Source organism: Ranitomeya variabilis, chromosome 6 (genome assembly GCF_051348905.1).
Source record: "Ranitomeya variabilis isolate aRanVar5 chromosome 6, aRanVar5.hap1, whole genome shotgun sequence".
In the NCBI taxonomy this organism is placed as follows: Eukaryota; Metazoa; Chordata; class Amphibia; order Anura; family Dendrobatidae; genus Ranitomeya; species Ranitomeya variabilis.
In genome coordinates, this window is record NC_135237.1 from 316,520,958 (window position 1) to 316,534,699 (window position 13,742).

The 13,742-nt window shown below is 44.9% G+C and overlaps 1 protein-coding gene across 2 annotated transcripts in view; it reads left to right on the forward strand.

Moving 5' to 3' along the window:
* The window catches only part of CDH20 (cadherin 20), an 818,630-nt gene that overhangs the window by 782,885 nt on the left and 22,003 nt on the right, over positions 1 to 13,742 (forward strand). For both annotated transcript variants that reach the window (XM_077269730.1, XM_077269731.1), the window contains one exon: positions 10,926 to 11,047. In XM_077269730.1, the coding sequence (XP_077125845.1) occupies positions 10,926 to 11,047 (122 nt within the window). The remainder of the gene's footprint in view (positions 1 to 10,925; positions 11,048 to 13,742) is intronic.

Genomic DNA, 13,742 nt, shown 5'->3' on the forward strand with positions numbered 1-13,742 from the left:
GCGCGCATTTTAAAATGCGCGCTTGTCCAGCCTCCCGTGACTGTTATGACCCCAATGGCGAGGGTCTCAGAGGAACGTGGAAGTCTGCAGAATACAAAAATCCAGCTCATAGGGCAGTGGTAACTGGGTTGACCATATATCTACTCCTAACGCCAACACTAGAAGTAGCCGGGGATCATTCCTACGTTGATTCTAGATGACACGCGCCAGCCGGAGAATCTAGCTACCCCTAGGAGAGGAAAACAAAGACCTTTCTTGCCTCCAGAGAAGGGGACCCCAAAGCTGGATAGAAGCCCCCCACAAATAATGACGGTGAGGTAAGAGGAAATGACAAACACAGAAATGAACCAGGTTTAGCACAGAGAGGCCCGCTTACTGATAGCAGAATAAAGAAAGGTAACTTATATGGTCAACAAAAACCCTATCAAAATCCACACTGGAAATTCAAGAACCCCCGAACCGTCTAACGGTCCGGGGGGAGAACACCAGCCCCCTAGAGCTTCCAGCAAAGGTCAGGATATAGATTAGGAACAAGCTGGACAAAAATACAAAACCAAAACAAATAGCAAAAAGCAAAAGGCAGACTTAGCTGAGATAACTGGAACCAGGATCAGTAGACAAGAGCACAGCAGACTAGCTCTGATAACTACGTTGCCAGGCATAGAACTGAAGGTCCAGGGAGCTTATATAGCAACACCCCTAACTAACGACCCAGGTGCGGATAAAAGGAATGACAGAAAAACCAGAGTCAAAAAACTAGTAACCACTAGAGGGAGCAAAAAGCAAATTCACAACAGTACCCCCCCCTTAGTGAGGGGTCACCGAACCCTCACCACGACCACCAGGGCGATCAGGATGAGCGGCATGAAAGGCACGAACTAAGTCGGCCGCATGAACATCAGAGGCGACCACCCAGGAATTATCCTCCTGACCATAGCCCTTCCACTTGACCAGGTACTGAAGCCTCCGCCTGGAGAGGCGAGAATCCAAGATCTTCTCCACCACGTACTCCAACTCGCCCTCAACCAACACCGGAGCAGGAGGCTCAGCAGAAGGAACTACAGGCACAATGTACCGCCGCAACAAGGACCTATGAAATACATTGTGAATAGCAAACGACACAGGAAGATCCAGACGAAAAGATACAGGATTAAGGATTTCCAATATCTTGTAAGGCCCAATAAAACGAGGTTTAAATTTGGGAGAGGAGACCTTCATAGGAACAAAGCGGGAAGAAAGCCACACCAAATCCCCAACGCGTAGTCGGGGACCCACACCGCGGCGGCGGTTGGCAAAGCGCTGAGCCTTCTCCTGTGACAACTTCAAGTTCTCCACCACATGATTCCAGATCTGCTGCAACCTATCCACCACAGAATCCACCCCAGGACAGTCAGAAGGCTCCACATGACCCGAAGAAAAGCGAGGATGGAAACCAGAGTTGCAGAAAAAAGGCGAAACCAAGGTGGCGGAACTAGCCCGATTATTAAGGGCAAACTCAGCCAACGGCAAGAATGTCACCCAATCGTCCTGATCAGCAGAGACAAAACACCTCAAATAAGCCTCCAAAGTCTGATTGGTTCGCTCCGTCTGTCCATTAGTCTGAGGATGGAAAGCAGACGAAAACGACAAATCAATGCCCATCCTACTACAAAAGGATCGCCAGAACCTGGAAACGAACTGGGATCCTCTGTCTGACACAATATTCTCAGGGATGCCGTGCAAACGAACCACGTTCTGGAAAAACACAGGAACCAGATCGGAAGAGGAAGGCAGCTTAGGCAAAGGAACCAAATGGACCATCTTGGAGAAGCGATCACATATCACCCAGATAACGGACATGCCCTGAGATAGCGGAAGATCAGAAATGAAATCCATGGAGATATGTGTCCAAGGTCTCTTCGGGACAGGCAAGGGCAAGAGCAAACCGCTGGCACGAGAACAGCAAGGCTTAGCTCGAGCACAAGTCCCACAGGACTGCACAAATGACCGCACATCCTTTGACAAGGAAGGCCACCAAAAGGACCTGGCCACCAGATCTCTGGTGCCAAAAATTCCCGGGTGACCTGCCAACACCGAGGAATGAACCTCGGAAATGACTCTGCTGGTCCACTTATCCGGGACAAACAGTCTGTCAGGTGGACAAGACTCAGGCCTATCAGCCTGAAATCTCTGCAACACACGTCGCAGATCCGGAGAAATAGCTGACAAGATAACTCCATCTTTAAGAATACCAACAGGATCAGCGACTCCAGGAGCATCAGGCACAAAGCTCCTAGAAAGAGCATCGGCCTTCACATTCTTTGAACCTGGTAAATACGAGACCACAAAATCAAAGCGGGAGAAAAACAATGACCAGCGGGCCTGTCTCGGATTAAGGCGTTTAGCAGACTCGAGATACATCAGATTTTTGTGATCAGTCAAGACCACCACACGATGCTTAGCACCCTCGAGCCAATGACGCCACTCCTCAAATGCCCACTTCATGGCCAACAACTCCCGATTGCCCACATCATAATTTCGCTCGGCAGGCGAAAACTTCCTAGAGAAAAAGGCACAAGGTTTCATAACAGAGCAACCAGGGCCTCTCTGCGACAAAACGGCCCCTGCCCCAATCTCCGAAGCATCCACCTCAACCTGAAAGGGAAGTGAGACGTCAGGCTGGCACAAAACAGGCGCCGAAGTAAACCGGCGTTTCAACTCCTGGAAAGCCTCCACGGCAGCAGGAGCCCAGTTAGCTACATCGGAGCCCTTCTTGGTCATATCCGTCAAAGGTTTCACAATGCTAGAAAAATTAGCGATAAAACGACGGTAGAAGTTAGCGAAGCCCAAGAACTTCTGAAGACTCTTAACTGACGAGGGCTGAGTCCAATCAAGAATAGCTCGGACCTTGACTGGGTCCATCTCCACAGCAGAAGGGGAAAAAATGAACCCCAAAAAGGGAACCTTCTGTACACCAAAGAGACACTTTGAGCCCTTGACAAACAAAGAATTTTCACGCAAAATTTTAAAGACCAACCTGACCTGCTCCACATGCGAATCCCAATTATCAGAAAAAACCAAAATATCATCCAGATAAACAATCAAAAATTTATCCAGATACTTCCGGAAAATGTCATGCATAAAGGACTGAAAAACTGAAGGCACATTGGAGAGCCCAAAAGGCATCACCAAGTACTCAAAATGACCTTCGGGCGTATTGAATGCGGTTTTCCATTCATCACCTTGCTTAATGCGCACAAGGTTGTACGCACCACGAAGGTCTATCTTGGTGAACCACTTGGCACCCTTAATCCGGGCAAACAAGTCAGACAACAGCGGTAAAGGATACTGAAATTTGACAGTGATCTTATTCAAAAGCCGATAATCAATACAAGGTCTCAAAGATCCGTCCTTTTTTGCCACAAAAAAGAATCCCGCACCAAGAGGGGAAGAAGACGGACGAATATGTCCTTTTTCCAGAGACTCCTTGATATATGAACGCATAGCGGTATGTTCAGGTACCGACAGATTAAACAGTCTTCCCTTAGGAAATTTACTGCCTGGGATCAAATCTATAGCACAGTCACAGTCCCTATGAGGAGGCAGTGCACTGGACTCAGACTCACTGAAGACATCCTGATAATCAGACAAATACTCCGGAACTTCCGAAGGCGTAGAAGAAGCAATAGACACAGGCAGGGAATCCTCATGAATACCACGACAGCCCCAACTTGAGACTGACATAGCCTTCCAGTCCAGGACTGGATTATGGGTCTGTAACCATGGCAGCCCTAAAACAACCAAATCATGCATTTTATGTAAAACCAGGAAACGTATCACCTCGCGGTGTTCAGGAGTCATGCACATGGTAACCTGAGTCCAATACTGCGGTTTATTTGCTGCCAATGGTGTAGCATCAATACCCCTAAGAGGAATAGGATTTTCTAATGGTTCAAGAGTAAATCCACAGCGCTTAGCAAATGAGAGATCCATGAGACTCAGGGCAGCACCTGAATCTACAAACGCCATGACAGGATAAGATGACAGTGAGCAAATCAAAGTTACAGACAGAATAAATTTAGGTTGCAAATTACCAACGGTGACAGGACTAACAACCTTAGCTATACGTTTAGAGCATGCTGAGATAACATGTGTAGAATCACCACAGTAGTAGCACAAGCCATTCCGGCGTCTATGAATTTTCCGCTCATTTCTAGTCAGGATTCTATCACATTGCATTAAATCAGGTGTCTGTTCAGACAACACCATGAGGGAATTTGCGGTTTTTCTATCACATTGCACCGAATTAGGTGTCTGTTCAGACAACACCATGAGGGAATTTGCGGTTTTGCGTTCCCGCAACCGCCGGTCAATTTGAATAGCCAGTGCCATAGTATCATTCAGACCTGTGGGAATGGGAAAACCCACCATAACATTCTTAATGGCTTCAGAAAGGCCATTTCTAAAATTAGCGGCCAGTGCACACTCGTTCCAATGTGTCAGCACGGACCATTTCCGAAATTTTTGGCAATACACTTCAGCCTCGTCCTGCCCCTGAGACATAGCCAGCAAGGCCTTTTCTGCCTGAATCTCAAGATTGGGTTCCTCATAAAGTAAACCGAGCGCCAGAAAAAACGCATTAAGATCAGCCAATGCCGGATCTCCTGGCGCCAGCGAAAAAGCCCAATCCTGAGGGTCGCCCCGTAAGAACGAAATCACAATTTTAACTTGCTGAGCAGAATCTCCAGATGAACAGGGTCTCAGGGACAAAAACAATTTACAATTATTCACGAAATTCCTAAACTTAAACCTGTCTCCGGAAAACAGTTCAGGAATCGGTATTTTAGGTTCTGACCTAGGATTTCTGATAACATAGTCTTGTATGCCCTGCACACGAGTAGCCAGCTGGTCCACACTTGTAATCAAGGTCTGGACATTCATGTCTGCAGCAAGCATAGCCACTCTGAGGTAAAGGGGAAGGAGAAAAAAAAAAAAACTCAGAATCTTCTTTCTTATAATCCCTCTTCTGCAATGCATTAAACATTTAATACTGGCCTGGCAAACTGTTATGACCCCAATGGCGAGGGTCTCAGAGGAACGTGGAAGTCTGCAGAATACAAAAATCCAGCTCATAGGGCAGTGGTAACTGGGTTGACCATATATCTACTCCTAACGCCAACACTAGAAGTAGCCGGGGATCATTCCTACGTTGATTCTAGATGACACGCGCCAGCCGGAGAATCTAGCTACCCCTAGGAGAGGAAAACAAAGACCTTTCTTGCCTCCAGAGAATGGGACCCCAAAGCTGGATAGAAGCCCCCCACAAATAATGACGGTGAGGTAAGAGGAAATGACAAACACAGAAATGAACCAGGTTTAGCACAGAGAGGCCCGCTTACTGATAGCAGAATAAAGAAAGGTAACTTATATGGTCAACAAAAACCCTATCAAAATCCACACTGGAAATTCAAGAACCCCCGAACCGTCTAACGGTCCGGGGGGAGAACACCAGCCCCCTAGAGCTTCCAGCAAAGGTCAGGATATAGATTAGGAACAAGCTGGACAAAAATACAAAACCAAAACAAATAGCAAAAAGCAAAAGGCAGACTTAGCTGAGATAACTGGAACCAGGATCAGTAGACAAGAGCACAGCAGACTAGCTCTGATAACTACGTTGCCAGGCATAGAACTGAAGGTCCAGGGAGCTTATATAGCAACACCCCTAACTAACGACCCAGGTGCGGATAAAAGGAATGACAGAAAAACCAGAGTCAAAAAACTAGTAACCACTAGAGGGAGCAAAAAGCAAATTCACAACACGTGACGTCCCGGCTTGTGATTGGTTGCGTCGCGGTCAACCAATCACAAGCCGGGAGGCTGGACACGCGCGCATTTTAAAATGCGCGCTTGTCCAGCCTCCCGTGACGTCCCGGCTTGTGATTGGTTGCGTCGCGGTCAACCAATCACAAGCCGGGAGGCTGGACACGCGCGCATTTTAAAATGCACGCTTGTCCAGCCTCCCGTGACGTCCCGGCTTGTGATTGGTTGCGTCGCGGTCAACCAATCACAAGCCGGGAGGCTGGACACGCGCGCATTTTAAAATGCGCGCGTGTCCAGCCTCCCGGCTTGTGATTGGTTGACCGCGACGCAACCAATCACAAGCCGGGACGTCACGGGAGGCTGGACAAGCGCGCATTTTAAAATGCGCGCGTGTCCAGCCTCCCGTGACGTCACGGCTTGTGATTGGTTGCGTCGCCCATGTGACTGCGACGCAACCAATCACAAAGCCGGGACGTAATTTTAAAATCCTTAAGGGCCTGAAATTACGTCACGGCTTGCTGTGATTGGTTGCGTCGCCCATGTGACTGCGACGCAACCAGTCACAAGCCGGGACTTCACGTAAAGGAAAGAAAAGCACGAATTTTAAACAAAGAACGCTGCCGCTTCCCTCGGTAAGGTGCAGGCTGCGTCGGAGAGGTGAGTATAGCAATATTTTTTATTTTAATTCTCTCTTTTACACATTTTTACATTAATGTTGTTTCGATACCGATACCCGATGCCACAAAAGTATCGGATCTCGGTATCGGAATTCCGATACCCGCAAGTATCGGCCGATACCCGATACTTGCGGTATCGGAATGCTCAACACTATTCGTAACGGACCATTCACCCCTCGTCTGGATGAGAAATGCAAAAGAAAGGAATGCCCGAGTCACCAGATGGTTCTTGTCCCTACAAAACTTCAGCTTTTCTGTGGAACATCGGGCTGGGAAATCACAGGGAAATGCGGATGCCCTGTCACGGGCACCATGTATGCTGACAAATGTTCAACCCCACAAGTCTGAACAGAGGGGGGGTATGTAAGGCAGTGACCGGTGTCATATGCGAGGGTCGCTATGTATCCCCCAGGATGTGCTTAGAAGCATATTAGATCCGCTGGAGTGCCTTGTGCTCACAGCAGGTTGCCTGTGAGACAAAGGGAAGAATAAAAGTGAGTGTGAACTGGGCCAAGTTATGTGACCCAAAAATTATTCACGAAAACCCGGTATGGGCTTTTATTTTTGAAACAGACTGCAGGAAGGTACTGGGGCCGGTCCGTTTCCTCCAGCCCAGATCTTATAGTGGCCCATGGCCATAGAATCTGGAGGAAAGAAAAAAAACCCTGCAAGAGAGTTTGGTTGTGTCAGTATTGGTCTGGGAATCAGACCTAGCAGGAGGCTTATGAGGAGCTCTTTCCGTGTGGAGCAACACGGGCCAGGCAGAGCCTAAAAAGCCGGACACCCCAGCGTACACGGTGGTATTTTCGTTCACGGCAACGGATTGTGGACTATGTTTATTTTTCCCAGCTGCATACCGAAGGACTTGTTTGCTTATTTTTCCAGTTTGTGAGTATGCTATAAAAATAAACAAGACTTTGTTTTTCTGAACTTTATATGGGTCATTGCCTTCTCACTGCACAGCAAGGACATCGCTGCATCACAGCTTTCAATACAACTTTAGCACATAGCAGATCACTGGAAACATAGTAAGGGTATGTTTCCACGTTCAGGATGGCCGGCGGTATCGCCGCAGTGGCGAAGCCGCTCGGTGCTAAGCCCCGCCCCCTTTCTGGGACGCGATCATGCCGGATGTGTTAACTCTTCACATCCGGGATGATCGCTCTCTCCCATAGCGCCCTGTGATATGCCTTGCGGGGACGCTGCGTCCCCGCAAGGTGAACGGACATGCTGCGATCTGAAAAGACGCGCAGCATGTCCGGAGTCGCAGGGCCGCCGCGTGCGGGTTTCCACGCATAGTGGAGACGGGATTTCATAAAATCCCCTCCACTATGCTGGAACATCTGGACGCTGCTTGTTTGACGCTGCAGCTCTGCGCAGCGTCAAACAAGCAGCGTTTCCTGACCGTGGAAACATACCCTAAGACAGTTTTGTCAAGACTGCTAATTTACATGCCTATCTAAAAAAAAGAAGCAGAAAATCATTGGAGTAAATTGCACCAAATACATGAACCGCTTACTGACATGTGACATAATGCTACGTCACATGTTGTGTTCTGGTGCACGGAGCGTACTCAGGAGAAGAGCCTGCAGCATATCCATGTAACAGCAGATATGGGAACGATCTCCAATTCCTGCTGTTTAGCTATTTAACTATCACTGCAGCAGCATTTAAACATTGTGATCACCAGGACGCATGTGCGAAGGGATCATTGAGGGACTATGGCTTTTCATGGTAGCCAATCATTGGACCATGAAAAATTATTTAAAATATACCCTTTAATTAATTGATTAAAAAACACAACTATACAAAGAAAAGACAAAATTAACACCAATATCTTAATTGGAATATATACAGCATAGGGGACACAATCTATCAGTTTTCGATTCCTCAGTCTTTTACCTACATTACAGCAGAGGTTGGCACCCTAGACCTGCGCTGAAGGTGTCCCCACTCGACAACGGTTGGCCCTTCGCTCCCTATTACCACCTGTTGATAGAAGGAAAGGAGTTATATAATAAATATTATATAGTATAAGCTTTTGTAGGTGTGTTAGTATCAAAAAAAGAGGGGGAGAGGTTAGTATCAAATGGTGTGATACAAAAAAAAGTGCTAGTGCAGTCATCAAATAACAAATAATGAAAAATCAACAATTACCACTCTCCCAATAATAAAAAAATATCAAAAATAAAAAAGCATATCTTCTATTGCCACATCTGTTAAAGTCTACAGTATCAAAATATAAAATGAATCAACCCAAATTGTAAGCACTGTAATGAGAAAAAGAATATAAATGACAAAATTGCGGTTATCTTATATGACCATCACACCTCCCTACAAAACTGCAGTAAAAAGTTATCAAAGTTATTTTGTATCTAATAAACGAGATACCAATTCACCGTGCTATGCTGAGATAATAGAGAGAGAGAGAGAAAAAAAATACTCTGTGATTGTGTTAATATGGAGCATATATCAGGAAACTCATAAGAATTAAATCCTTTTGGTGGTCAGTGTCACTGCCAATAAAAAATAGTATAGATCATATATGGAAATGGATAGAATTACCAGTAGTACTGCTGGCTAAAATATTTTCAGTACTTACTACTTGGTGCGAATGTTCATGAGAGACTTCTTGGACCGGGTACTGGGTTCTAGCGTGAAGGGGTTCTGCTAGTAGTATGCTTTAATTGTGCGCATTTAGTACTTCAGGGAATAACAATATGTTATATGATTAATGGATGTGTTCCCTATACCTAGAAACTAGCCTCTGAGTATTTGAGACTTACTGCGGTATAGGCAGAAGCAGCAATTGACAATTGAAGGTCGAGGCAGTCCAACCAGTGAGATACTGATGGAAAGCACTAGGTAAATGAGAGCAGTAATTAGAGGAAATCGCTCGTGCAGCTGAGTGCTTGAATAACCTGTGCTTATATGTGTAAGATTAGTTTGAGCCCCTAAGACCTTACTGCGATATAAGATACGGGCAGAGGCAGCGTATAATAATTGTAGGGGATGACAGCCCAACTAGTAGAAATGCTGATAGCAAGCACTAAATAAATGATATATGATAGGGGTGATTAGAGAAATACTCTCATACACTTAAATGCTAGAGATAGAATTGCAATTAGAGTGCGCTTACTTGAAGAGCCTATATCCTTGCGTGTGCTGGCTGGGTGCTGCTGCTAAGCGTGGTGGTGCTGGCTAGCAGTGACAGTGCGGTCTGAGGACGCGCCGACTCCTTGCGCGCTCTGGCCGGAAGCAGCACTAAGGGTTGCGGCTTGGAAAAAAGTTTCTGTGACATCACGTAGAAGCAGGACGGGTGCGCGATAGACTCAATCCTACGCATTTTAAGGGGTGTCGCCCCTCTTCATCAGGGATATGTTGTAAGCTATGCGCATTTGTCCATATATATACCGGCACCCTGAGCCCTACAGGTGTCTATCCTAATGGATGATTACCGTAATTAAACCTGGGCTGGTCTGTGTGTCCAATTAAGCCATCAGTTAGCCAGAATAGAGTTGATCAATGGATTTTGATGTATGGATGTAGTATTTTGATTCTGGGTAATGAGCTGCATTAGAGTAATGCATATGTATATAAAGCCGCACTCAGCTCAAATAGTGAAAGGCTTTCATGGGTTAAACTGAATAAAGTTAAATAAATATAGATAAATACATAAATATGTATGCCTATATGTAGAAATATAAAAATATAAAACATAACTTTTATTACTAGAATAGGATAAAAACTTCTGGTGTTATAAAATGAAATGAAAAAAAAAAGGTATTTTTAATACTAAGCCCAATCAGAGCTTATATAAAAGCTGATATAAAAGCTAAAAACACACACCATCATTCAGCTGCGGCATTGAAAACTAAATCTCCGAACACTAACAAATACTCGGAGACCACCCGAGCGTGCTCGGGAAAACCCGGGCAACGAGTACACTCGCTCATCACTAATCATGATTTTTACGTGTGAATGCAGTTTTATTCTTGAACATGTCAGACAGATAATGTTGATGTGATTTTTAAACATTCTTGTTACATACATATTGAGTAGAGATGAGCAGATTATTTTGTGCACCCCCTATCCACACTACAAGTTGGTGCTCTCTGGCTGTTGGCAGGAGATTCACAAATTTCCTTACTCTCCGGATCCCAGGCTCAGCTTATAATTAGCCGGGCTGCCGAGACTACACCTGTGTACGCCACATACCATACAAGTGTTGTCATGCCAGGCTCTAAAATTAAACATTGTGGTGGGTACCTGGTAGCTCAAGAAATTCACACAGTACTGACTTTGACCATGGACCGAAGTTAGGTAGAGTGCATTGATCTGTTCATCTCTAATATTAAGTATTGCTACAAAAATGAAGTTAAGTAAATGATTAGTATACACAGTAATAGAAAAATCACTAAGCATGTGCCACTTTGTTTCACCCATCAGATAATCCTGCACAGGTTGGAAGTGTTCCTGTTACAATAAAAATCTTAGATGTTAATGACAATGCTCCAGTCTTCACCAAATTTTTTGAGACATTCATGTGTGAAAATGCAAAAGCTGGGCAGGTAAGATAACTAAAAAAAAGTGTGTTAAACTATATTTCTATGAAAACGTTTTAGGACTACATGATAAATACAGTACCTAAAATATGCTAGAAAATAGCCCTGTCCCTTTTAAGGAGCTCTTTATGGAGTTGTGCCTTCTTATACTGATTCGCCAACAATCAACTAGTCACAGAAAGCTTCACATCTGGGGCCATCTACAATTAGTTTTTATTCCTGATTCCAAGTATTCAGCTTCACTACTGATCCATTTCCAATGAATGGATCATTACACAATGCCCTTTGAATACTGACTGGTTGATTAAGGCATGCATGTTCATTAAATTCACTTACTGCAAATGAATGAAGGATGTCAATTAAGATGAAGCATGTAGGAAGCCACAAACAGGCATAATGCAAGAAACCGCAGGCAGGTGGAGGACGTCAGGAAACTGCAGGCAGACAGAGTGCTGGTAACTGCAGGCAGGTGGAAGATGTTAGAAAATCCCAAGCAGGCAAGTGGAATGCATGAGAAGGTGTTTAGCAACCCAATGTTTAGCATCACAAAAGTCTTAATGCAATACCAAGACACAAGAGTGAGTCCCAGTAAGCGTTATGTAGACCAAGGTGGATGCTCACATGGGATCACGCCGGGCCATCTGCAAAGCCTGACGTGGAGTGCAGCAGAGTTTAGCAGAGCATGCAGAGGGAAGGAAAGTACATATCCGGGTAAGGTGCATAGCAGTACCCCTCTCTTAGGGTCCCTCCAAAATGAGTCCAAAACCGAAGAAGCAAGGACACACTCAGGATCGGTTACATCTTTCCTGTGATTCTCTTTGCCCGCAGAGAAGATATCTTTAGAGTCCTAATAGAAGGCAGGAGCATAAGGAGCTATGGATGCAGTAAGTGCTGAGCAGAGTTTCACAGGAGTAGGCTAAGGTAGAGTTTTGAGGCAATTGCAAAACCAAGATGGAGTACACTGGGCGATCTGGTTGTACGACCAGTCAATGACTGGAGCATGAAGCCATAGCCACGGAAGTCCCAATACCACTGTTGCATCAGAGAGAGGCAAAACTGAAAAAGAAATGTCCTCCATGTGTAGTGCACCAATCTGGAGAGTTACCTTCACTTTCCAGAATTGAATACAACCACCTGGAATTGTGGAGCCATTAACGGAGCTTACCTTTGGCAGTGACTGCAAAGAAACCAAAGGGATTTTCAACCTTTCAGCCAGAGAAAAGTCCATAAAATTTTTAGCTGCTCCAGAATCAATAAATGCTTAAAGAACTGTAAGAAACAGTCATAGGCAGAATTTTTTTTTTCGTGGATATACTGTAAGAGTAAATCGTAGAGGAATCCTTCCTCTTTGCCTAGGTTATAAGGTTCACCCTATTTGTATTTCAGTTGGAGTGATAATGATCCTGTTCACCACAATACAAACCAAGTCCCTGTGATAGTCGTTCAGATCTTTCATTCAGAGTTAGTCTGCTCCAACCAATCTCCAAAGGTTTAGGTGCAACTGGTTTGGAAGGGAATGTTAATTTCTCTTTTGGAGGAGAGATATGAGAATCCACAGTTTTCTCCCTAGACCTCTCTTTAAAATGTAAGTTAACACGAGTAGCGAGGGATATTGACTCATCACGTGAAGATTAGTGATGAGCGAATATACTCGTTACACGAGATTTCCCGAGCACGCTCGGGTGACCTCGGAGTATTTTTTAAGTGCTTGGAGATTTAGTTTTCATTGCTGCAGCTGAATGATTTATATCTGTTAGCCAGCATAAGTACATGTGGGGGTTGCCTGGTTGCTAGGGAATCCCCACATGTAATCAAGCTGGCTAAGAGATGTAAATCATTCAGCTGAGGTGAGGAAAACTAAATCTCCGACCACTAAAAAATACTCGGAGGTCACCCGAGCATGCTCGGGAAATCTCGAGTAGCGAGTATATTCGATCATCACTAGTGAAGATGGCTTGACATGACTTGACAGGCAGCTGTAAAAGACAGCCAGGAGAGCGTCATTGTTATATGTTAACTCAACAGAAAGAAGGCAGAACGGGATTGCACAGTGAGTCCCTTGTCTGAGCTACAGAATGGAATCGGCAATGCAGTGAACACAACCCAGTTCATCAAACGCTTTCTGAAAGGCAGACAAGAAAGATGGTATGGCATGTATGATGGAGTCATCTCATTACCACAATGGTACGGCCAATGCCAAAGCATCGCGAGATAAAGAAAAATGTAGGCCACATCTGAACAAAATTGCTGGAAACACAACTTAAAGTGTATGATGCTCTGATGCACAAAGCTCCAGCAGGCCTTTATGTTGCCATCAACACATGTAGGAATGGGAAAATGTGCAGATGTCTTCCAGACCAAGTGATGCATGGGGGAATTTAAGCTGCTGCAAGTGTTGAGGATCTGGTAGTGAGGTTGCAAGAATCTACGACAGACCATACACACGGGCTGTGAGATCCTGCACAGCCTTGACAAGCACCTGTTGACTTGAAAAAAAATATAAAAAGAGATATAACACAATAGTGATCACCTTACAATATTTTTTATTGGTTACAACAACAACAACAAAAACACAAAAGATTTTTCAAAAACATTTAAAAAGCAAAAAAATTTGCTGTAATATAACAAATACCAAAATATCATAAATAGTGATGAGCGAGTATACTCGTTGCTCAGGTTTTCCCGAGCACACTCGGGTGGT